This window comes from Ahaetulla prasina, chromosome 1 (genome assembly GCF_028640845.1).
Source record: "Ahaetulla prasina isolate Xishuangbanna chromosome 1, ASM2864084v1, whole genome shotgun sequence".
Classification (NCBI taxonomy): Eukaryota; Metazoa; Chordata; class Lepidosauria; order Squamata; family Colubridae; genus Ahaetulla; species Ahaetulla prasina.
In genome coordinates, this window is record NC_080539.1 from 225,301,957 (window position 1) to 225,326,594 (window position 24,638).

Here is a 24,638-nt window from a genome sequence, read left to right on the forward strand (position 1 = left end):
CAGAATTACAAACATTTTTGTTTCTGCTTGTTCTTCCATATATGGTTTCATCTTGCTTATGAAGACTGTAATAAGTTCTACTTATGGAGTAGCGGCAATAACACAGTCACAACCAGATGCAGATGTGCAACAAATAAATCCTAATTAGAATTCGATCTAAAAATCAAGTCCTAATGAGGCTAAAAAATGTCAATGGAAATAATGCTCATTAATGAAAGGAAAAAAATATAGGAAGAGGTATATGAGCCAATTGAAAATAAAGAAAATAAAGAAAATAAAAGAGAAAAAAAGAAGAAAAAAACTTTATTCTGTATCAATGTATTTTTGAGCAGAAATATAATCAACTATGAACAGCAAAAAATAATGGATGCGGGGAAATTAAAAAAAGATGAGCAAAAAGTACATAACTTCATGTTTTGACAAATAAGAAATGTATTCTGGACAACAGGAAAAATTGCCAAAAATTTTGCATATGCATATATTTTAAATCCATTTTTACAACTCACAGTGAGCATTTACAACTGTTTTGATCTTTAACAGTAAACATGAAAAATAAAGAAGAATGAGAAGGGAACTATTTTTCATGGCTGAGATGTCCATATTTATTTTTTTCCCCATAGGCATTAAAAATGGCAGTGAAATATTCTGGGAAAGAGGCAAAGAATGAGAAAGGTGCAGATATATTTGACTGAAGTTTGTGCTTCAAAAGTACACTATTTGTTTTAAAAACCAAATGATATTTATTTATAACAATCAATTCCATGTGTGTTCTTTCTTTCTCTGGCTAAAGTTGTCAATATTTGAAATCCATTTTAAAATGACACATGGCATTAAAATGATGGCACTTCTAACCAATGTGGCATTTCCATATTTACAACAACTAAAAAGAAATTTACAAGACATGATAGCATACAATCTTGACATTTAGTAATAGCGATAAAACAAAATGGCATCTGGGCTTTTTCTGTACAACTATGAGAATAAGACTTCTATTCACATTTTTTTTAAAAAAAATCATCTGTAATTTGATCTGATCTACACATTTCCCAAATCCATTTCCCTCAGTTCTCAAACCTTTCATCACATTGCCCACACCTTCACCGAACTACAGGAACTACAAGTAATGAGATCTAAAATCTAAACAGAGCAAACCTCCTCTCTTTCCAATTTCTCTCTCGTCATCCTGATTATTAAAACTCTTCCTTCTTTCCTTCTTTGTAATTCACTTTCACGCTTCTCCCTCAAAACAATGAAACCTTTACTCAACTTCTTCTCACGCAAAGTTAGAAAGAAACTGTATGATTTATGAATGCTACACCCAAGAGTCAGGGGACCCAGGATATTGTTCTGTTCTGTAAGAAGGTCGTCTGGTAGAATAGAAATCGACATAGTTTGTGGTTGATTTCAGTCCATATTGTGTTGTGTAATCTGTAGAAGCTGGGAAGTGAACCCGATCATCAAAATATGGGTCTTCGTAACTATGTGGGGATTGCAAATATAACCTATATGCATCATAATGCTTTCTGTTGGAATCATCCTGACTGTAGTATAAGTGCTGATGCTATTTGGAAATAAAACAAAAGAACAAGCAACATTATTCACTTTCTTAGAACTATACAACAGATTTCCATGCATAGAGAAGTAGCAGTAAATTAGTCATATGAGAAAAGAGTTCTGTGATGACATTTCTACAGTGAGAAATAATATTTATCAAATCTTGCAGTTTATTTTTATTAGCCTTTTTTAGATCCACTTTCAAGAAGGCCAACAATAAGCCTGTATAATTTGCAGTATAATGAGTTAGCTCACAAGTACATTGTGTATATAAAATAATAGTTTTGATTTGGTATTTGAGCTCAAGCATCAAGAGACAGTTTCTTAATCAAGTATGAAGATTATGGTGATTATGCATACTTCTATCTTTAAATAACACTATTTTCATTTTTTGTCCTCCCTAGTGAGGATACAGATAACCAACAGGAGATATTTATTCTTAGGAAACTGACTGCAGCCCATCTCAATCAAACACTTTGTTAGTTAATAAAATATACTTAAACTACTCTCCTTAGGAACATGGTTGCTCATGTGGTCGGGGCGTGGCTTGAGGTTAGCAAGCCCGTGTTCAAGACCCGAGTGTTGCCATGGGGCAGGGTTGAGCACCATCACTCTAGTTCCTGCCGGGGACATGAAAGGAGCTGCCAACTGGGAGTCCCCTGGGCAATGGTGATGTCACGAGCTAATCCTTTCAACCTGGAAGCGCCTCGGTGCTTCTGTTATAAGTGCTATGCTAACTAGTCGCCTACACTTTTTTTCAATCTCTTCTTCATGACAAAGTTGCATCTCCATTTAATACTTGTTCCATTGCCTATTCATTTACACTGCTAGAATGTTGCAAAGGCATTGTTTTCTGTCTTGTGCATTTGTGTTTGGACATCATACACAAACTACTGTCCTCTTTAGATAAATCATTCACCTATCTACAGACTTACATCTTTGATTACCTGCCGAGAACAGTTGCTTTTTTCTATTATTAGTTTGTACTTTCCCCACAATTCCTGGAAATTCAAAATTGTAAGAATTATGCCCTGCATTTGAACAGTTGAAAGTTTATTACTATGAATACAGATAGAAAATCAAAGTGCCATATTGTTTTTTCAGCTGTTCCACTAGTAAGTTCACACACTAGCATCTCATCAACCTCCCGCTAAAGGCATTTTTTCTGTGTTGAGGATTTGGTTCTGTGTCATTTTTCATTCTTTGCTAATTGCAAATCTTGTTGTGCAATTGATTTTATAATTTTCCTTTTCCTAGTGGCACATTTTAAGGATGTGATTAATTATGCCTCTGTAGGAAAACTTATTGTGCATGCATATGCCACCTGATGTGCAAAAATTGCATATATACTTTCAGTGAAGATAGCAATAGCACCTAGACTTAGATACCGCTTCACAGTGCTTTATAGCCCTCTCTGAGTCGGATTTTTTAGGACCTTGTTGCATCTATTATGGGTGTTGGCCAGAGCTTGTCTTGGAGGGGAATACACTACATCTATATTCCTATGCTAGTGGGTATTTCTGGGGAGCAAATATTCTTTTCATAAAATTGAACAATTTTGCATGATTTCTCAGGATAACACCCTGTTTAATGTCCTTAGATTACCGCAATGCCATTAACATAAAAAGCACCCTCACTGGTGCTTTTGATGATCATCTTTAGAATTAGCTTCCACACCTTACCTGTAGGCGCCGATTTTGGTCCCTTGCTGGTGAGGAATAGGAACTGATATAAATTGGCGAAGGTTTACTAGACCCTGTAGGTAAATAGCAGTATTGTATTAAAACCAAATTTCATGCCAATTGATTATTTTATGCTTTATTGAAAGAAGAACAAATCTTTTCAATCACTACATCAAAAATAAACAGGTTTGATATCAGAAAAGATCCACTGGCATTCAATACATTGTTTTGGAAGCTATTTTATAGGTGCTTTGCCAATATAACCTCAACTTGCTTACACTATGCTTCCCCCATCCCGACCCCTGGACTTTTATAAACAAAGAGGTTAAATAGAGAGAATAATTTACATTCCTGCTTTCAGTTTCATCTCACTGGGCTCTTACCAGTATAGATGTCTTTATGTGCAATCCCATCACCTTGGCTATTATAATATTGCATAGAAGTCTGGGTCCTATCATATTCGGAACGAGGGTCTCTAATTCCCAAGAGTGCTGGTGAGGAAGATGTGCTGCCAACTGAGGAAAAAAAGGAGGCAGAAAGGGGGGACCAAACAAGAAGAGAGTATCAGATCCATTCAGAAACTATACAGCTGCTTGATAATAATCAACCACTTGACTAGTGACAAAAAGAGGAAAACAAGTATACAGTATATCTGCCAATATTAATTGTGATCTTCTGTAAGAGAGACTTTGCAGACTCAGTGCCACAAGTAATCTGTTAAGATTAGAAATACGATGACCCAGTTCAAACCTTAACTTCAAACCCTAACTCCAGGCATTTATTGGAGAATGTGCCCATGAAAGTTCCTGAATAGAATTTCCCATTTCAGTGGGAAATAAATAAATAAGTATAAAATTCAGATCTGAATACTGGACAACAATAAACATCAGGTAACACTGATTTCTGGCACTCTTTCACCAGTCCAGTGTATCTGATACCACATGTGTATTGCAGCATCTTTTGGAAGTCACATAGCTACATCTTGGCAGCTGTCAAGAAACTGAACCTATCAATACACTGGAATTTCTAGGATTTGTAGGACTTCAAAAATCCAGCCCTGCCTAATATGTTCATGATTTCTGGTCAGCTGAAGCCTTTCTGTGTATTTCTTTTTGTCTTCTTGGCCATCCCTTATCCAGTGGGATAACATACCTGTGAGGATTGGTCAAAGAAGTCCTACCTGGAGGCTGCAGCAAATGGCATAGCTGTAGAATGCAGGTGCACAAGAATGCAAGTGGATAGGTATGGGGGCTAAAATTATAGGTTGCTTCTCTGATTGGAAGATGTTATTGTCCTGGGGGCAGGACTATGCATACAGATAAAGGACGAGCTAGTTCCTCTCCTGCTTCCAATAAAACAAAAACTTGATTAATAGTAGTTGCACCTCTAGGCTGTTGAGCTTAATATTGTCAACACTGATGGGTGGATAACTGAGAGGGTTTCATTCAAGAGTTTGTCCCTTTCACATACATAAGAGACAAGAAATTGAACCAAGGGCCATTCCAATACTAAATTTGTACTCTATCTCTGATGTGAGCATTCCAGTATGAATACTGTTCAGGTTTAACTGCAAGTATTCTCTCTTTGATTGTGTCAGATTGCTTTATAAGTCACCTTGGAGAGCATTTGATTAAAAGTTTATAGTCTATCCTTACTTGATTTTGTCATATCAAAATGAAGTCGGGAAAGATAGCTTCAACTATATAGGAGAAAGGAGGCTGACAGTGAACAATTTTCTAAGCTTTCGAAAGGTGAGTGCAAAACTTGTTTGGTTAATGAATATCAAATTTGGCACATGCAAGAAAGTTGACTGACTGACCAGATTGAATAATAGGTGACATCTGCTGATTCGCTGTAGACAAGGAGGGATGTGACTTGAATCGATCACGCTCAAGTGTTGACACAGGAGTAATAAAATGATTTTGATTCCAGCCATCCTGTGAAAGAAAGAAAAGAAGGTCACACAATAAATAAATCCCATTTAATTAAGAGAAATTGTTTAGACTTCATTGTGGTATTGCATATTAATGAATATCATCTTTGTGAGAAGAGCATTTAATATATTACCTTTTTATAAATGCTACGGAGGTCACGATATTGCCATAATGTGTTGAGCACCTGGGCTGCTGCCTTGACAACCTTTAGTGATGATCTAAGAAGAAAAGATGTATCAGACACGCCCACACGTGGCATTCAGTGCTAAGTTACCATCAGTTAAAGCAGTTTCCTTTAACAGAATGGGAAAAGAATAATTTCCCCCTTGCAACCCCAAAATCTAATTCTGAAATCAGAGTCTGCAGCTCTGAAAGTGAGAAGTTGTATTAAACTAACAGGGGCTGGCAACATTCCTTGATTGAAAATTAATTTCTGCTTTATGTGAACCATAATTCACGTGAAAAAAGATCAATATTTTATGATCAAAGTGAACTATCAGCAACAAACAAATAAACAGATAAGTTGGAAAGGCGTCTTTTTTCGCCATGTATATATACATGTGAACTAGACTGTGATGTTTCTCTGTATCATATATGTGTGAGTATGTGGGTATATGGTTATCTTTTGAGAGCTGAATGCAAAAAAATTCCATTTTAATGTATACTGATTAATAATAATAATAATAATAATAATAATAATAATAATAATAATAATAATAATAATAATAATAATAATAATAATAATATTTTAATTTGTATACCGCCCTTCTCCCGAAGGACTCAGGGCAGTGAGCAGGCAGATAAAATACAAATACACACAATAATTAAAAACATCCCTTAAAAAACTAATTTAAATGCCCAAATGTTAAAATAACATACTCCCCCATAAAATCACAAAACTTTAAAAACCCATCAAATAAAGATAAAAATCAGGCTAGTCCAGCCATACAAAATAAATAAGTTTTAAGTTCGCGGCGAAAGGTCCTAAGGTCAGGTAATTGTCGAAGTCCGAGGGGAAGTTCGTTCCACAGGGTTAATGTACATTTAATGTACAGGTTAATGTACATTTAAAGTGACAATAAAGATAGATTCTATCCTATTCTATTCCTATTATTTCTATTTCCCCTCCCCTCTACCCCACCCCATTATTTCCCAATAAAGCAAACATATTATCAGGCAGATAGAAAAGGACCTTGATTATACACATGGGGAAAAAAATGAGGAGTCAACCGTGTGTGCATCCTCTGTGTACAGCTTTTCCTTTTTAGGAGATTAAAGTGCACAAAGGCTGTAAACCAATAGTTGATAGGTTAACAGAGAACTTTATTCCATATGATTATCGTTTTTGGATAGCATGATATGTGTGTTCACACTGTATCGCAAAACATTTTGCCAATTATGCCAGTATACTGTGATGTTTATTTCAAAGCCACCTGGTGTAGGGAGTTAGACTGGCATGGACAGGTGGGCTTTTTGATCTATCCAGATGTGTTCGTTATTTATGGAATGGCTATGGCATGGTTAACAGTACCTAGGAAGAATTAATCTAAGTATTAAGAAAGAGAGGAAGACAAATATTCATTAAATCACCTCTAAGCAATGAACCTCTTTATAAACCTAATGAGGAAAGGTACTATATGCCAGGATAATCTGGAGAATGCCCGATGAGGATGAGGGACTCCAAGTTAGCAAAGGGATATGAAATTCTTTCCTATATTTACACTTCTCTGTTGGATGATGCCGTGTCTTGTTTAATTCCCTTGCCTATGAATATTTTCTATCTATTTTATGCTTTTTAGTTAGAGTTACCCTTTTGCTAGGCTTTGCTTAATAAACAGTTGTGTTTTTATTTGCGTATTTATTGCTTTCAAGTCCATAAAATGCAAAATGCAGTGTTATTTAAATGCAGTGTTATTTAAGCAATCCCAGGCACCAATCTTATGATCTTCAAATAATTATTAAAGAGGCAGGCCAAGATTTAATTCTTCTGAATGTTGGAGCCAAAAAACCCACCTACTTTCACACCATTCCCTGTAATCTGATGAGGAGGAGAGACCCAGACATCTCCTTAAAGGTTAATCAGATAAAATTGGTAGATTCTGACTGAAGTAGGCAGCTCTGAAAGTAAATCTAGATCTATGCATATAAAGCTTTACAGGTAATAACTGGAAGCAAGCAGATAACTAGTGCAGCACCTGAAGGATCAGTGTTATATTATCAAACCAGCTTTTACTTTAGGAATTTGATAATTCAAATGAAATGTACTTTTATGCACTTCGATAAATACAATGGCTAAAAAATATACTTACACTTCTAAATAATCAAGATTGCATAGGCTGTCAGGATTGTCTAGCAGAGGGCCACAAAATTGCATACAAAAATGTGCCGTATTGGGGTCACTGGCTTGGATTGGCAAGTGTGTATATAAAAATTCAAGGCCTTTTGACACATCTCATTTCATTTAGGAAAATCCCACAACCTCAGGAACAATTTTTCATGGCATAGATAGAGAGCAAGAATTCCTTTGGTACAAGTGACCCAATGTCCTTATATATGCATAAAAATTGCATATTTCATCTAATTTAAAAAAAATCATGACTAAGTGGCACTGAGAGCAAAGCAAGAGAGACAGCAAGAGAAAAGAGACTAGATTTCTGACACAATTTAATGATTCATAATAGCATCCTTCATTTCACTCTCTTTTTTCCAATGTCACAGCAGACATTCCCAGCAGTTTTTTCATGCTTTGCAACATGCTTTTAATGATCAGGCAGACATCCTCTTTTTATGACTCCAACCAGCTTTTGGCTGGAGGTTGTGATAAATACACACAGAGAAACATATATGTGAGCACATTTTCTCTGATCATGTTCTCTGATCATGTGCACAGCAACAACAGAGAAAAGTGATAAATATCACTGGCACTTAGAGATTTTTTTATCCTGAAGCACTTTGCAAGAAAAGCCCTTACAAATAAATGCTCTATAAAAGCGTGGCAGGCACTAAGTGGACCTTATGAAAATAAAAACAGAAGAGACGCTAAGTTTCCTCTATTTCCTCCTAAACAAATATAATATACTAGTTGAATACCGTGCTTCGCTACGTAACTATGTGATCGGGCTTGATAAATCAACACTTACAGCTTGAAAATTAATGAGTAGTTAAGATCCCCCTTCTCTCCCTCAGCCTTGCCCCACAGAACCCTATCCTATCCTATCCTATCCTATCCTATCCTATCCTATCCTATCCTATCCTATCCTATCCTATCCTATCCTATCCTATCCTATCCTATTCCCTTATCTCCCTCAGTCTTGCCAAACAGAAGCCTCCCCTATCCTATCCCCTTCTTTCCCTCAGCCTTGCCCCACAGAAGCCTATCCTATCCCCTGGTTGCTGCTGTGAAAGTAAAAATGAAAGTGAAACTCCTCTGCTTGCATTTTGCATTTGGAACAGATTTCTTTTCAGGTGGGGAGGGGGAGTAGAACTCCTTAACATCAGAGCGTGTTAATCAGGGGTGAAATGCTCCCAGATCGGACCCGATTGCGTGATCCGGTAGCGATTGTGGCCGGTAGTTCGGCGATCCCGTAGCGATGGCGGAGCAAAGTTCCACCCACCTGCCTGGGGCGTCACTACTTCCTGGTTTTAACCAGGAAGTAATGTGTTTTTTATCTTTTGCGCATGTGCAGGTTTTGCGCATGCACAGAAGGTCTGCGCACAGATGTGGTGCCTGTGCGCGAGTGGTGCGTGCACTTCCGAACCAGTAAGGAAGGTAAGTAGATTTCACCCCTGGTGTTAATTATAATATAGGAAATACTAATGCTCTGATGATCATTTCAAAAAATCCTTTCTTAGTGAGCACCTAGAAGCCAAGAGGAACATATGTGACAAATTTCAAGTTTGTAGGCTTTACGGTTCTGGAGATTTCGTGATTATAGTGTGAGTGGTTTTCACTTTTTTATATATATAGATAAGACTAGTCAGTGAATTTAATATGCTGACAGTGCAGAAATAAACAGTTTCCCAAATCAACAGCTATTTCCTTATTTGATACATTCATGTTCTCCGAAGCTGACAAAGATTATTGGAGAAATTCAAACATCCAGTACTGACCTGTCCCCTCTTCCTTTGGTTATGTTCACCAGTTTTTCTATCCCTCCCGTATCAGCCAAGGCTTTGGCATTTTCCATGTTTTTGCTGGTGACCTCGTGCAAAGCACAGCAGATGGCTGCTACTGTTTCATCAGAGAGAATGTTGGGCCCACTGCCTCCTGGAAGGCGATTTACCAAGTCCCGCATAGCATATTTACCTGAAAAGAAGAGGCTATGAATTAACCCCCATATATATCTTCAACATCATAAAGAATGATAATACAGAGAAATACACACATTCAAAACAAGGGAAAGTTGTTCTATTTAATATGGGAAAATCAATTTCATAAGAAATAAATCATCCTATGCAACTGTTAAGAGCATGTTTCCCAACCTCAGCAATTTTTAGATGGGTGGACTTCAACTCCCAGAATTCTCCATACTGCTTAGGGAATTTGGGGAATTGAAGTCCAAAGTTGCTGAGATTGAAAAACACTGGTTTAGAGGAAAAAAGTAGGTGTTGCAACATCAGTTTTCAGATTAAAAAAATGTACTAGACTCTTTTACTGGATTAGGGGAAATGTGATTAAAATGATTCTGGCAGGAAGCCAAAGTACACAAACGAACAGAAATCTGTTTACTTATTTCAGATAACCTTGTTTTAGCTGAGCTATTTTTAAAGATAAAAAGACACATTGAATTAATTTCAGTATGTGATTTCTTGAAACACAGCAGCTATTTCATCAGGCTGCTCTCTCTTTTTCTTTCGAGCATAACAAGATCAATGTTGTGACCCAATCTTGGTTCTAGTAACTATGGAGGCAAGAAATGTGTATAGAAGAGAAAACCCAGTTATTCAGACTATGGGTTTGCTGTTTTTTGAAAGGTTTGTTTTCATGAACAACTGAATAGGGCACAGATACCCTGCTTACTTCATTTTTCACCTGTTACAAATAGTATCTGTGGATCTCTTAAAAAGAAAAAGATGGACACTGCACCATAGAGAAAGGTAATGACCTCAAGCTTTGGGTTGATACAATTTAGGGGCTTTTAACATAACATAACATAACATAACATCAGAGTTGGAAGGGACCTTGGAATTTTAATAAGCTTTTAATTAGCTCCTTCTTATAAAAAAGGAAATTTACATTTGGATATAAATAATAATTAACACTTAATTTAACTACACATCCGGTGCCCTGTTTGGGTCATCCTTTCCCAGATATTTCATTACTTAAAGAGAGGAACAGAATGTCCATGGGCAGATTGCTATTGAATCAAGGAATTCTGTTGGAAAATGAATAGTGTTGGCTTCTTCACTGACAGTACTGAAGGAACAATATTTTTTCATCATTCCAGGGAAGTGTGTAATGCATGTGGAACCCAAGATAAAGTTATTTGAGGATTAGGAGGATTCTCCATTGAGTTGTAGGCAGCTGTCAGAATTAGTTTAAAAATAGGATCACATGACTTTCTGAGGAATAGAACAGGATCAGTCTACCTCAGTCCTGTAGTCCGTGGATCCTGGGGTGGGGGGAGCCTGCAATGTCATCACAGGCAGGGGTCTCCAATCCCTGGCCTGTGAACTAGCAGTGGTCTGTGGCGTGCCAGCAATCAGGCCATACAAACAAGCAAAGCCCCATCCCTGAGATGCAGGCAGCATACAAAACCATGCCCCCTCCAGTTTGTGGAAAAAACTTTCTTCACAGAACCGGTCACTGGTGCCCAAAAGGTTGGGGGCTACTGATCACAGGGATCTGTGAAGGCTTTGAGAAATATTATGATTTAAATCTTGAGTTAATTCTTGGAGGTCCGTGGCCGTGTCCATGGCCACAAAAGGTATTTAAAGGGGTTCCGTGGCGACGAAGGGGCTGGTATATACACATTTTCAAAAGAGGAATTGAAAAATGTAACAGGCAATGACGAAGATAAATTGGCTAATGCATGTGACTGGCACCAGAGAGATCCAGTTTCTAGTTCATCTGCAGCCACAGCAGCTCACTAGGTGACTTTCAGCCCAATGTAACTCACAGGGTTGTTGTGAAGAAATATAGGAGAATGAACTATATTACAGGTAATCCTTGGCTTACAATTCAATTAGTGACTGTTTGAAGTTACAACGGCACTGAAAAAAGTGACTTATGACCATCACAGCATCCTCACGGTCTATTATTTATATTTGGATGCTTGGTAACTGGTTAATATTTATGACGATTGCAGTGTCCCAGGATCATGTGATCACCTTTTGTGATCTTCTGACAAGCAAAGTCAATGGGGAAGCCAGATTCCCCATTTACAAGAAAAGTTGTAAAATGGGGCAAAACTCACTTAACAAATTTCTCACTTAGCAACATCAATTTTGGGCTCAATTGTGATTGTAAGTTGTATGTACTTTTAAGTTCTTGAGCAAAATGGGATACAGTTACAGGTGCATTTTTATATGCCAGAGAAGGGACACATAAAGCAATAAAAATATCCAGGCCTTTCTTCATGCCATATATAGATGTTGCTTCTTTTAGAGCAACATGATGAGTCAATTCCTCACTGCTGGGTGGGGAAAGAGCAAGGGATTACAAGACTGGCTGGGAAACTGTCACGGAATGTTCAAAATGACCATCATGTGACTGCAGCGGTCTAAAGCAGACACTACTTTCCCAAATTTCATTCTCTCAGGAGTCAATGGTCCCCTATTTTGGTCACACTTATTTAAGTCAATCCATTTGAGGTCCCTTGGTTCAAACACTGTTACCCTATGGTGCACCGGTTCACCCAGAGAAAGGACATGTTTCAATAGTATACAGCTGCGAAAAACATTAATTCTCTGCAATAGTAACTGCAGATAACTTTCAGTAATTAAGTAGAAAGTATGATCGGTGAGACATTTAAATATTTATATTGTCTCCTTACAGGAGGGGATGATCCTCCCCTCCAGTTGATGGCAATTTCTGTGGTTCTCTTAGAGTCTCAGCTTGTGCCTCATTGAAATGTGAACTGGGTATGTATCTCATCCTTTTTTCAGCACTTCTCTCAATTTTTATGAGCTGCGTTATGAGGCCTGTCAGATGATAAAACAGATGCAGCATAAATGATTCTCCAAGTTACCATGTCCATGATTTATCTGCTGAATGACTCCTACATTTTGCAGAAAATGTTGAAGCCTGTTTGAATTTATACATTTCATCAAGACATTAAGCATGTCTGAAAGAAGCTAGAACATGGCTAACAAAATGTTAGCATATTCTCATCATTTCAGATGCATTACCCCGGAATCATTTCATCGATTGATCAAATCCATTAGTTTCCTTATTCTTTCAGCTAAACAAAGTACCAAATCACATTATTATGTACAGAGCCATATTGTAAGTTTTTGCCCTGCCTATGAATCGCTTTCTCAGGGGGCATATCTGCTCTTAGTATATTTAAACTTTCCTATTTTCATAGCTATTTTTTTAGTTAACTTTTTATATTAAGTGATCACAAAGTCACTTTTAATGTATTTTAAATGCTTCCTTGCAAAACCTTTTAATGAATTTCATAGCTTCTAATGTTTTTAATAATTAATTTTGTAATCTCTTCACACATTGGGACTATTTGAGGGAATGTTATGACTATTGTCACTACCAAACAGGCATAGGGTATTGGAAGCATTGCAGCCAGAATGCTATTCTGATTTCCTTCTACTTGATTTAAACTTCATAAAAAACTTGGGTTTAGATTTGAAGGTATAACTACCTATATTTTCTGCCATACAAGAAGGAATATTTCTTGGCTGGCAAGCTGTATTTCAAGCTAATTCATCTGATTTGATCTTGGAAAAATACCAAATCAACTCCTAACCCTAGGCTTTTCAGGAACTCAAACCAATTATCTAGACCAGTGTTGGCGAACCTTTTTGGCACCAAGTGCTGAAAAGGGGAGCACATGCACGTGTGTGTGTGCTGGAAACTGGAAGAGCAGCCGCCCAAGCACATGCGCACCAGAAACTGGAAGACTAGGTGGCCGGTGTGTATGTGTGCACCAGAAACTGGAATATCATCTTCCTGGCATGCACATGCGCACCGGGTGGCTGCTCTTTTGGTTTCTGGTGCTCCCGTGTGTGTGAAGATCAGCTGGCCGGCACACCAGAACCCGAAAGAGCAACAGGCAACAGCTCATGTGCCCAGAGAGATGGCTCTGTGTGCCACTTCTGGCACGTGTGCCATAGGTTCACCATCACAGATCTAGACTATATTAATAACCATATTAGTAAACATTCTTCCTTCGTTTAGAAAAAGATATCCAGAAGAAGAAGGGAAGAGAGGCTTATTGGTAAGAAATGGATCTTACCTATACACACTGTCATTTTGAGAGAAATACAAAAGTTAAAAAAAAAGGTTTTAAAAAAAATCTCCAAAGGAAAAGCATCTTTAGGAGTTGTCAGAACCCACTATTAGATGTAAAAAGATCTTTCAGATTATGGTTATATTGACGACTTCCGGTTGAACCTCCGGCGCTTTCGGAAGTGAGGTCCGCAGCCCCATTCTGAGCTCTCCCTGTCGGGGGCTTCATTTGAAGCTATAGCCACCCTGGAGGGGTGGTGAAGAAAAGGGGGACAGACTTGCAGGTTGAGGGGAACTGCATCTCTCCTCCCTGACTCGGAACCCCCCCCCTCTGAAGACTAGGAGCAGCAGCAGTGCTGCCATGAAGCCGGGGAACAGCCAGAAACCATAAGTTTGTGCAGGAGGAGAGAAATGGTAAATGATGTTTTGTCTGAATGAGAAAAGTTTTATTGCTGAAGCTTGACCCCCAAAATAATTCAAGGGGAATACATTTTAGAACGATTTTTTATAGCGGCATGCAATTATTGTGAAAAAACAAACTGGAAATTTAAAAAGCAAATATTTGCTTAAAAAGAACATTAAGCTGGAAATTGAATCCTCAAAACAAAAGGTAATAGTAACAAGGCATATTAAGATGCTGGAACCATAACCCCACCTTTTCTTCAAATAATTTTCTTTAAGTATTGGATTTATAAATTAAAACAGACAAGATAAATAAATCGGATTTGTCAAACTAAAAGCAGAGAGGTAGCAGAGTGAAGCAAAGAGAGCCATCTGCTGATGAAAGTGAATTTTTGCAACATGGAAACATTGAAATAAATGAAAATAACTATTGAACTATATATATTTACCCTTTAACCACTGGAGACTGGAATATTAAATAAGATTTTGCATTTGGAGACCCCTAAATATTGTTGGATATATAAAAATGACTTGAGGAGTGGAGGATCCCTGAAGTAACTAACTGATTTGATTGAACATTGATGAGACACTAAAACTTGACTTGGAGGCTTGGTTTCTGAACTGACAATTGTGGAGATTTAAACAGAATGGAATCAATGATTCAAAGCATTAAGGATCTTATACTGGAACTACACAAGGACATGGTGGAAATATTTGATCGTATAGATAGAAGACGGGAAAATTGTATATAAGAAACAAGGAGCAAAGACCAGGACAAGAAGGAAAGAATGGAATTAACAGTTGGAACAGAAGGGGAATTAGAATTGAGAAACCAGCAAAAAGAAGATAACAAGGAGGAGACACTTTTAAAATTAGTAAGGATTGAGGAATTAAAACAGGGGAAAAACACTTTAAAAGATTTTAAAAAGAAATGGGAGGAACAGGAAGAGGCTGCGGGGGAAAGATAGGATTTAGAACAGAAAGCTTTCAAATTAAACAGTGGGAAAGGGCAGGGCAAGAGGGAAAAAATTAAATTATGGATTCAGACTATAAACCTCAAAGTAGATGGAATAAAAGACTTAAGAGAAAAGACTTACTGGGGAGACAAGTAAAAAAAAGGTAGAATTAAAGGACTGGATGTGGACAAGAGATAATAGTTAAGGGGAGAAAAAGAGTTATAGATACGTTATGATCATATTTTAATAATTGTATTAATATTAGAATGATATAGGCTGGATAATTAGTTGGTATGTAATATAATAAATATTAGGATAAACATTTTACTATAAATAGACATGTAACTATGAAAAAATTATAAATGAGAATTTACTATTAATTAGAAATGAGAGGTTGAATGATGGATTATCAAAAGTGTGTAAAAAATGACTATTGTGAAAGTAATTGATAAGTAGATATAGCTATACCTAATAATAGTAGAATTATATGGAACACGAAAACTAGAGTTTGAATGAGAAAATTAGAAAAAAGATAGAATAGGAATATGTTGGATGCTTTAAATGATTGTGATTGATATTAGGAGTCACTTTTGAGATATTAAAAAATGGAAGAAAGAAAGAAAGGAACTTTAATATATAGAGAGAGGAAGAGTTAAATAATGGGAATATGAATAATAAAACAGATCATCATGTCTTTGAATATAATAATGTGATGGGGAAAACATTAAAGAAAGTTTAGAATGGAAGGATGGTAAAGCAATGTATTAATAATATGGAATAAGGAAAATGGAATGTAATAATTATGAATATGTTTATTTGTATTGAATTGTATGATACTAAGAAACCACACCATTCACATAATAATATGCATAAACTATACAAAAATAAACAACTTGATTTTTTTTAAAAAAGATTATGGTTATACTGAAACTGAAAAAAAATCCAATCAAGTTCAGCAAATATAAATTCCACCAAAATTAATTTAACTTAATTAATAAATTAATAAACTGATTAATAAACTAAATTAATTAATTCACAGTGGAGAGGCACAGAATGGATAACAGAATTCTAAAATGATTTTTTAAAAGCATGTCTTCAAAGTTTCTTGTATTTATAATTTGGATTGTATCCCTCAATACTTACCAATAAGCTCCTTGTTACGCACATCTAATGCCATATTTCTCAGGGCTGTTGCCACGGAAGAAACAACTCTATCATTGTCCATTCTTAGCAATTCCACGAGAATTGGAAGTCCTTTCTCTTTCCTGACAGCAGCTCGAATATAGGCTGCAAACTGTTGCATAAAAATAAAAGTTACTTACAAGCCCTTTCTTATTTATGAAACCATTGAAATTACTTTTCAAAATGTAAATTTTTATATCTTTTCAAAAATTATTTTATATTTTTTCAAAGAAGTTTATTTTAACTATAAATGGGAATCCTGGATCCCGTTCCCATTAAATTAAGTGTGGGTTTGGCACTGATTGAGCATCGGAAGACTTTTTATGAGTCACAGAGAAATAAAATGAATTAAAATACTAAATTATGTGATCATTCTTTCAATAGCCATTAAAGATGCAGTGACACTTATAGAATAAAGATAAAATGTTTGGAAAGTCAAGCTGCTGAAGCAATTTAACATAGAAGTATGTTATTTATTTATAAGTATCTTCCAAAGTCGATATTAAAAAAAATCTCTTGGAATAACAAAATACTTTGTAAAGTAATATTGACGAGCTCTGCAGAACAGAATTTGAAGGGTCCAGTACCTCCATCTTTCACTCTTTCTTACTTTTTGCTGCAAACCTAGCTGTATTTCAGCAAAGTTAATTAGCTAATCAAATTATTTTTCTTTTTCTAGAAAAATGCTAGATTTTTAGATTTTTACTAGAATATAATCTAAAAAGCATGATAAATGATACTACACAGTTATAAAACTATGTTCGGACAAGGCCATCCAGTATTCTTTACAGAATGCTATTTGTAATGCTCTTCTTTTTGAAAAAAAAAATCATTTTTTTGGTCTTGTTATATGTTGTAAAAGATTAGATTTCAAATAGCTAATTTTAAAGAAAAATTAGGAGGGAAAGAGTGTAGCTTTGTCCTTGAGGTGGGGGAGAATTTGAAACTGTGGAACATGTTTTGCTGAATTGTCTTTTTTTAAAATAAAAATCTATGAGATACTTGTATTTCCCCATCTATATAACATAAATATCTGGGCAGCAGAGGTTGATTGCCTTAGTCTCTTGCTAATTGACTGGATGCAAGGATTTCAAAGAATATAGCCAATTTCTGTATTAGAACTATGATTAAACATAAACAACTCCTCCAAATGAGGCGAGGCTGAGCCTTAACTAGGCTTCCATAACTCAATATATTTTCTCTCTCCCCATTTCCTCCCTGCCTTTTTCTCTTTTCCTTTTAAATATGCACATAAATTTCTATGGTTTAGTCTGCTATTTCTTGGTTGTAATTGATTGGGCCATAATTACTACAAATAACTAGGACAGATAACTAAAAAAAAAAACCCTAAGTAGCACTAGAATTTTAGATATTACAAAAATGTAAAGCTTTGCTATCTTATATTAAGTCTAATACTTGCTGAAGCCCTGCAAAGGGTTCATTTTATCCCAACAACCCTTTGCAGGGCTTCAGCAAGTATTAGACTTAATATAAGCTAGTACTGTATAGCTTTACATTCTTGTAAATTCTAGTATTACTTATGCTTTTTTAAGTTATCTGTCCTAGTTATTTGCATTTAGCTTATTCATTGTAAAATTAATTGTAATTTTATAGGCTTCTCCCATGTTTTAATTCCTGTACTTTGTAAAATTTTAGTCACACCTTATTTTATCCTATTGATTTGATTTTTTAAATATTTATGTCTGTTTTAGAGTAATTGTTATGTTATTATTTCTATGCTGGTCTATGACTAAAATAAAATTGATCGATACAAAATGTTCAAAATATGAACAAGATTATCTTCATATGCATCTTAACATTTAACATTTGTTTGAATTTAGTCTTTGGATCTGAAAAGAAAATAGTCAAACAGCCTGACCTTCGGACCTTCCGCCGGGAACTGAAAACTTATTTATTTATACAAGCAGGACTGGCCTGACTTTTTAAATTCTAAATTTAAATTTTAAACTTTTAATGGTAATTTTATTGGGTATTTTTATGGTCAATCGACGGTTTTAATTTGGCCTTTTATTGAATAAGCTTTTTAATGGTTATTTTAATATGTATATTAATTGTTTTAAATGAAGGCTGTACACCGCCCTGAGTCCTTCGGGAGAAGGGCGGTATAGAAGTTTGATAAATAAATAAATAAAAATAAATAAATCTATGATTTTCCACTTCTATTAAACAATGAATGTTGCTGAGCAATTGGCTTTGTTCAATTGGCCTATATATAAAGGCCTAACTATGCATGACAATGGTTTGAAAAGCAGTTCTACATTTTGATGTAGAGCTGCGATATCCCTGCCAGGATCTCCAAGCCATGCTGTTTGTTGTTCAGAAGGACAGAAGATTGTTTTGAGGCCCAAATATTACTTTCCTGGTCTTGCATTGTTGTTTATAGCGATGGTAAGGTCATGAACTACATCAGCTTCAAGGCCAACATATTTCTTCCTCTATTCTATTACTATATTAGAAGTCTGAAAAAGCTAGGAAATATTCCTAGTATGCTCAGGGAATGTCTATTAAACTTCTCCTTTTTCTTGCTTGTTCCATTATCAAAGCTCTGATAAAAGGTAGGTAACCAGGATTCTCAGATGGCTAAGAAAGACTGTATACATATACATTTTCAATACATGTACATATTTGTCCTTCAAAATCCCATCTTCTTTTTCTACCCCTAAAATATATCCTATATACTTTATAGGGTGCCCTTCCAGACTTAACAGAATTGCAACCTAATGTTAAATGTACAGATAAGTTGCAAATGCACTGTAAAGAGACAGGCCAATTAATTTTACTAGCTGAATAACAGTCATACGATCCACTTGCAGATTCAAGTTTTGTTAGATTGAAATAATTTTAGAAACATTTCTAAATGTTTGTGGTTTCAAGCAAGGTTCTTGGATTAAAAAAACCCAACTGTTTGCAGTTTTCTGTAATATTGTAAGTCATACTGCAAATTGCATATTCTAGTCCAATGTTGCAAAGGCAGTAGGAATGAATCATCACTACTCCCAAGTTTCATAAATTACCTTCCAGTTGCCTGCAGAAAGATTCTGAAGAGATCCTGCAGAACCCTCCAAAGTGGCTGGGTTGGAACTTTCAGCTAGAAGAGTTAGATATGGTTTTACTACAGATGGGTGCCACAACATTTCCACGCCTTTAGGAGATTTGGACAATCCTGGTATTGGACCAACTCCATCCCACTGTATAAAATAAACATAACAAAAATATTACATTCAAACACTTACCATATTTTTCGGACTATAAGACACACTTAGCTTTTGGGAAGGAAAACAAGAAAAAAAAATCTGCCTCTGCCTCCCAGCAATTTTCCTCCTTGCAGCAAACAGCAAATAGCCTGGTCAGCTTCAGCACAGCCTGATTTAGGACGAGCAGCTGATTGGCGGTTGGATCTGCCTCCCAGAATATCAAGTATCAGCTATTCCAGGATGGCTACCGCCCATCGCCACTCCATGCGCCCCGTTTTCGGCCTCTGTGCGTCCCATTTTTGGCCCATTCCAGGTGGCGGGTATAGGCAGTGGTGATCCCTGCAGCCTGGAACAGCTGATAGGCTGATCTAACCACCAATCAGGCTGTGCTGAAGCTGACCAGGCTATTTGCTGGGAGGCAAAAGGGTGGGGGCCAGTGGATGGGCGGGGCTTCGGCAACTTTCGCTGTATAAGATGCATAAATATTTCCACAGACTTTGGGGGAGAGGAAGTGTGTCTTATACACCAAAAATACAATATTTCTTTTTATTGTGATTCATTGTTCTCATAAAAAGCTTCCATTGTAATATAAATAGATAATGGAAAAATTATTTTTGGTATTCCTAAGAGGGTTATGCATAAAGGGGGCGGGGGGGAAGAGAACCTGATCCTCTTGCGAAGTTTTTTTCTTTTTCTTCTTCTTTTTTCCCCAGCAGCTTGAATCAGAATCTTTGCTGGGTGATTCCTTCCCCAAAAAGTCATCCAGCTCACTGATGCCAAGAAGGCGGGCTTGAGGAACTTCAAGCTCTAGACGGTAAGAAAGATTCCGAAGTGTGCACACACAGTTTTCGACTGTCTAAAAATGAAACAGAAGAGATTCAAAGAAATCCAATAGTGATTTGGGCAGATAAATTTTAGAGAATATTCAGGGAATAAATATGTTGAGGGTAAGAAAGAAAGAAAACGTTTCTCTAAGCATTCATAGTTTCACCATCACAATTCAAGAGGGATTATCAAGCTGCTTCTCTGTAAATTTTCACTTCTCAAAGTAAAGCAATGAAGATTAAATTTTCTAATCTTTTAATATCAAGCAATGCTATCCAAATCATATGGAATAATTAATATAAAAATCACTTTAAATTCATAAACTATTGCATTTCTCAAATCCTGAATTTGTGATATTGGAGTAATAAGAAATATCAGTCCTATCTAAAATTTAACAAACATGGCACCACAAAGCTGACTCTGTCTTTTTGGTTGTATTGTGACTGTGGTTTTTTAAAAATCTTTGCTGAAATAATATAGATATTTTAAGATGTTGCGGTATAACCCAATTGTTTTCCTTATTTTGAGGTACTAACGTAATGAATTATTGTCAGTATTAGATAGTGCTAATATAGATAACACCCTCCTGTAGGTGTTCACAAACTTTATCACAGCGAATCTTCTCTAAACAACAAGTACAATTTATCTCTTAAAAATGCTAAATTGGAATAAGGGGTGAATAGGAATTAGAAAAGGAGGAAAAGAAAGCAGCAGCAGCAGCAGCAATAACAAAACCCTTGTCTGTTTATTTAAGTTTCCAGTCCACAAAAAATATAATGATGACATTACACATACAAACATTCAGTGACAGAAAGACAAATTCTGACTGAAATAATATAGGTATCTTTCAATTCAACATAACTCTTATTTGAAAAGAAAATAGGCAATTTAAACATTTGCATACCTTGCTGTCATAATCAGAAGTGTTCACACATGTATGGATCACATATAACAAAGAATCAACCAGTCCTTCACAAGATCTCATTTGTTTCCTTGCCTCTTCTCCTGCAGAACTTAAATTCCTAAGGCACAAAACAAAGCAAAAAATACAGAACCTGTGATATACGCATGGATGTTTTATTATCTCGGCAATGCCTATACAACAAATTGATTAGAGAAGAACATTTATCCAAGATGATATTACTGACTCGCGGGGAAGTATAAAAAATCTGGAAGTGTTCAGTTTGATGTATGATGGTATTATTATGTACACATAGTTTATGGATAGTTCTGACTAGTTTTGCTACTTTTTACTATTAAATCCTTCTCAAGAATCGAAGATAGTTAAACACATTATCTGTTGTTGTTGTTGTTGTTGTTGTTGTTGTTGTTGTACAAGGATACTGTTGTTATTGTGTGCTAAATGAGCAGTTAACCAAAACAACAATTTAACAGAAACTCTATTTTCACAATGGGCAACAACAACTAATATTGTACAAAGAGATTTCTGCCTCCCTTTCCATTTCTCTGATATGCTCTGGTGTTTACCACCAACTGTCTGGAGTTCATTTGAAGAATATGAACTAAAGGACAGAAAAAGCCATTTCACTGGAGAATATAATAGAAATAGTGGACTAGCATCTCCACTATTACAATACAACATATTCTATTTTTCTCTAAGACCATTCGTATTTGGAAAGAAAATCCAGAATCTTCTATAATATTTACCAAGCTACAGCTTTCTTTAAACATTGTATCAGTTCACACTGATCAAGCTACATGTTCAAATTTGACATAAAATCTGTGAATGAGATCTTCAGCATCTCCCTTCTGAGCCCCCAAAATATGTGTTTCAAGTATCTCTTTAAAACCCATCTTTTTTGGCCTTCTCTAGTCATGATTCAACTTTAATTTGATGGATATGTTTTTTGTGTGGTTTTTAATTTTTTTATGGCTATTGTAATTTGCTTCTGGATTTTCAGTAAAATAGCTGTTTCCCATTATTTATGTAGATACAGTAGGTGCCTGAATTCCTCAACAGGGAATTAACCCTCCCCATTTATCCGGGCTTGGGACCGGCATATAGATGTGTTACTATCTATATGGCTGGGTTGACAATACTGCGATAATATTGCTGCAGAGTCACAAAAAGTAGCTTGGCAACAAGAATACTGTATATTATATACCATTTTGCACCCTCTTGGAGGTCATATGGATAACATCAATGATAACATTTGGAAACCCCATGGCACCTTTTCACATATGAGCACTGAAATTTTGAACTGATAGAATAATGTTTCCACCCTATATATATATATATAAAACCACTAAGAACTGATATACCACCTGCCGAAACAATTTAGGTTCTCTTTAAGACCCAATACCAGAGGCAAGATCAAGCATCTGAGAGACTGAAGAGGCTATAAAACAACTAAAGCAAAGCACAGCAGGTGGATGCGATGAGGTCACAGCAGAAGCACTGAAGTCAGGAGGTAAGCTTTACTAAGAACTGTGCTCACTAATTATGCACACCACTAATTCTCCACTTGCTGATCTGGACATCAAAGCAAACCATCAGAGTCCCCATACATTTAAAAAAAAAAGGAGGGGGTACAACCACAAGTGCAGAAGTTACCACAGGATCAGTTTACTTTCTACAGCTGATAAAATATTCACATGGATAATCCAACTCCAAATACAAAACTAAGAGAACAAGAGGCTTGTTAATTTCTCTCCAAACTGGGCTTGCTATTACCAGGTACTTATGTTACATCATGTCATGGAAGAATGAATGCAGTTCAGCTAGCACTGGTTACTGAGGAAATGTCAAGGAAGCTCCTATGGTTCCTATAGCACAGTATCTCAATCAATTGAGTTTGCCTCAAAAGTGAACTATGAGAGGGTTTTCCAGAGTGAGCTGGGTATGCCAAGATTGCATCCCATTCTCATTGCTGTTTAATACTGCAACAGATGCCTTCATGAAAAAAAAAATCTTCAGTAATAAGCATGGAATTGAATATGGCCAGGGACAGCTCATCATTGACTTAATGAATGCAGATGACGCTGCAATTTTTGCCATGGCAACATGGTCATTTGGATTGGTAATCGGTATGGAAAACATGAAAATATTGAGTGGCGATGGCTCATCAAGAGTCATATAGCTAATGAACTACAATTAAAAGAATTCAAATATTTCAGTTCCATAGTACAGAAAAAGGAAGTTCTCTCAACACCCAAAGTAGCTGAAGTGATAAAAACTAGATTAGTGCCACCATCATAGCTTTTGGTTACCTTATTTGTTGCTTACTCTCTAATATTACTGCGTACACCAATTTTTCAGTCAGTAGTACTACCAGTGCTATTCTATGGGGCTGAATCACAGACACTCCTACAATCAGAGATCTAAAAAGAAGACACCTTCCAAATTCACTGTCTCTGTAAGATCCATGGCATCATGCTGATGGACTGCATAAAAAAATAAAGCCATCCATAAGCAAAAGAACCACTAGCCAGTAATAGTTAATGAATTCCAAAAACAGTTGTGGATGTAGCATGGGGATATTTGCATAACTTTTTATTTATTTGTATCTCTTTGTTATTTTTACAAATTATTCAAGGTGGCGAACATATCCAAAACTTCCAACCTTGCTTTTCCTATTTTTTTCTCAGAACAACCACCTTTTGAGAGAGAGAGAGGGAGGGAGACAAAGGGAGAGTGGGAGACGCAATATTGGGCATAGTTTACTCCCTTGCAAAGTATGCTGGAGGACATAACCTTGTGGCTGGAAAGTTCAGTGCAAGGCACCAAGGAAAACCTGAACAGGGTAAATTGAAACTGAACCACTCCTGCTGGATCTGAAGCAAGCAAAAATCACAGTAACAGACAAAGCAGTTTTCTTAATGGCAGCCAGAGACGTACACTGGTTGTAAAACTATATTCAGCCAATTGTAATCTTGAGAAATCAAGTTGTGAGATTTTGTATGATGAGAAACAGCACATAACACTACCAACAAATAAAAGTGGGTCAGTCATATGATGGAGCACAAAAAAATCTAAGATTTACAAAAGAGAAAAAAGAATCTTTCTCCCCCCCCCTTAAATACTTCTATTTTGTTCTTATGGATCAGCAATTTCTTACCTGGAAACATGGTCACTAAAGAATGACCCATATGGCATACTCCTTGCCATGTGCTGTTACTGCCTGCCATGTTACTTGGCACAGTAGGGCAGGACTGTCAAACTCATAGGCCATAGGCCAGATGCGTCATGCGCTGGCCACACCCACGTCCAGTTTAGCGAAGGGGAACAAAGTCACGATACATCACGTGATGACGCTGTGACAACAGGAGTTTGACACCCCTACTGTAGGGCATTGTCTGATTCAGAAACAGACCATAGCTGAGGACTGTCACCCAAAAGATTTTGGAATTTGCAATTAATATGTAGCAAATCCTCAACTTTCTACTACTTAGAAAAATGGTGAAGAGTTTATTTGTCGTAGATGTGCATGGAATATTCTTCTGTGAAAGGTTCCTGCAGG

At 36.3% G+C, this 24,638-nt stretch overlaps 1 protein-coding gene across 9 annotated transcripts in view; it reads right to left on the bottom strand.

Annotated features, from left to right (window-relative positions):
- Positions 1 to 287: 287 nt before the first annotated feature.
- PKP4 (plakophilin 4) overlaps positions 288 to 24,638 on the bottom strand; it is a 150,602-nt gene continuing 126,251 nt past the window's right edge. For all 9 annotated transcript variants that reach the window (XM_058192235.1, XM_058192245.1, XM_058192282.1 and 6 more), the window contains 10 exons: positions 21,062 to 21,179; positions 19,997 to 20,188; positions 19,153 to 19,326; positions 16,079 to 16,229; positions 9,281 to 9,476; positions 5,304 to 5,388; positions 5,056 to 5,173; positions 3,620 to 3,751; positions 3,237 to 3,310; positions 288 to 1,561 (listed from right to left, as the gene is read on the bottom strand). In XM_058192235.1, the coding sequence (XP_058048218.1) occupies positions 1,313 to 1,561; positions 3,237 to 3,310; positions 3,620 to 3,751; positions 5,056 to 5,173; positions 5,304 to 5,388; positions 9,281 to 9,476; positions 16,079 to 16,229; positions 19,153 to 19,326; positions 19,997 to 20,188; positions 21,062 to 21,179 (1,489 nt within the window). In that variant the 3' untranslated portion in view covers positions 288 to 1,312. The remainder of the gene's footprint in view (positions 1,562 to 3,236; positions 3,311 to 3,619; positions 3,752 to 5,055; positions 5,174 to 5,303; positions 5,389 to 9,280; positions 9,477 to 16,078; positions 16,230 to 19,152; positions 19,327 to 19,996; positions 20,189 to 21,061; positions 21,180 to 24,638) is intronic.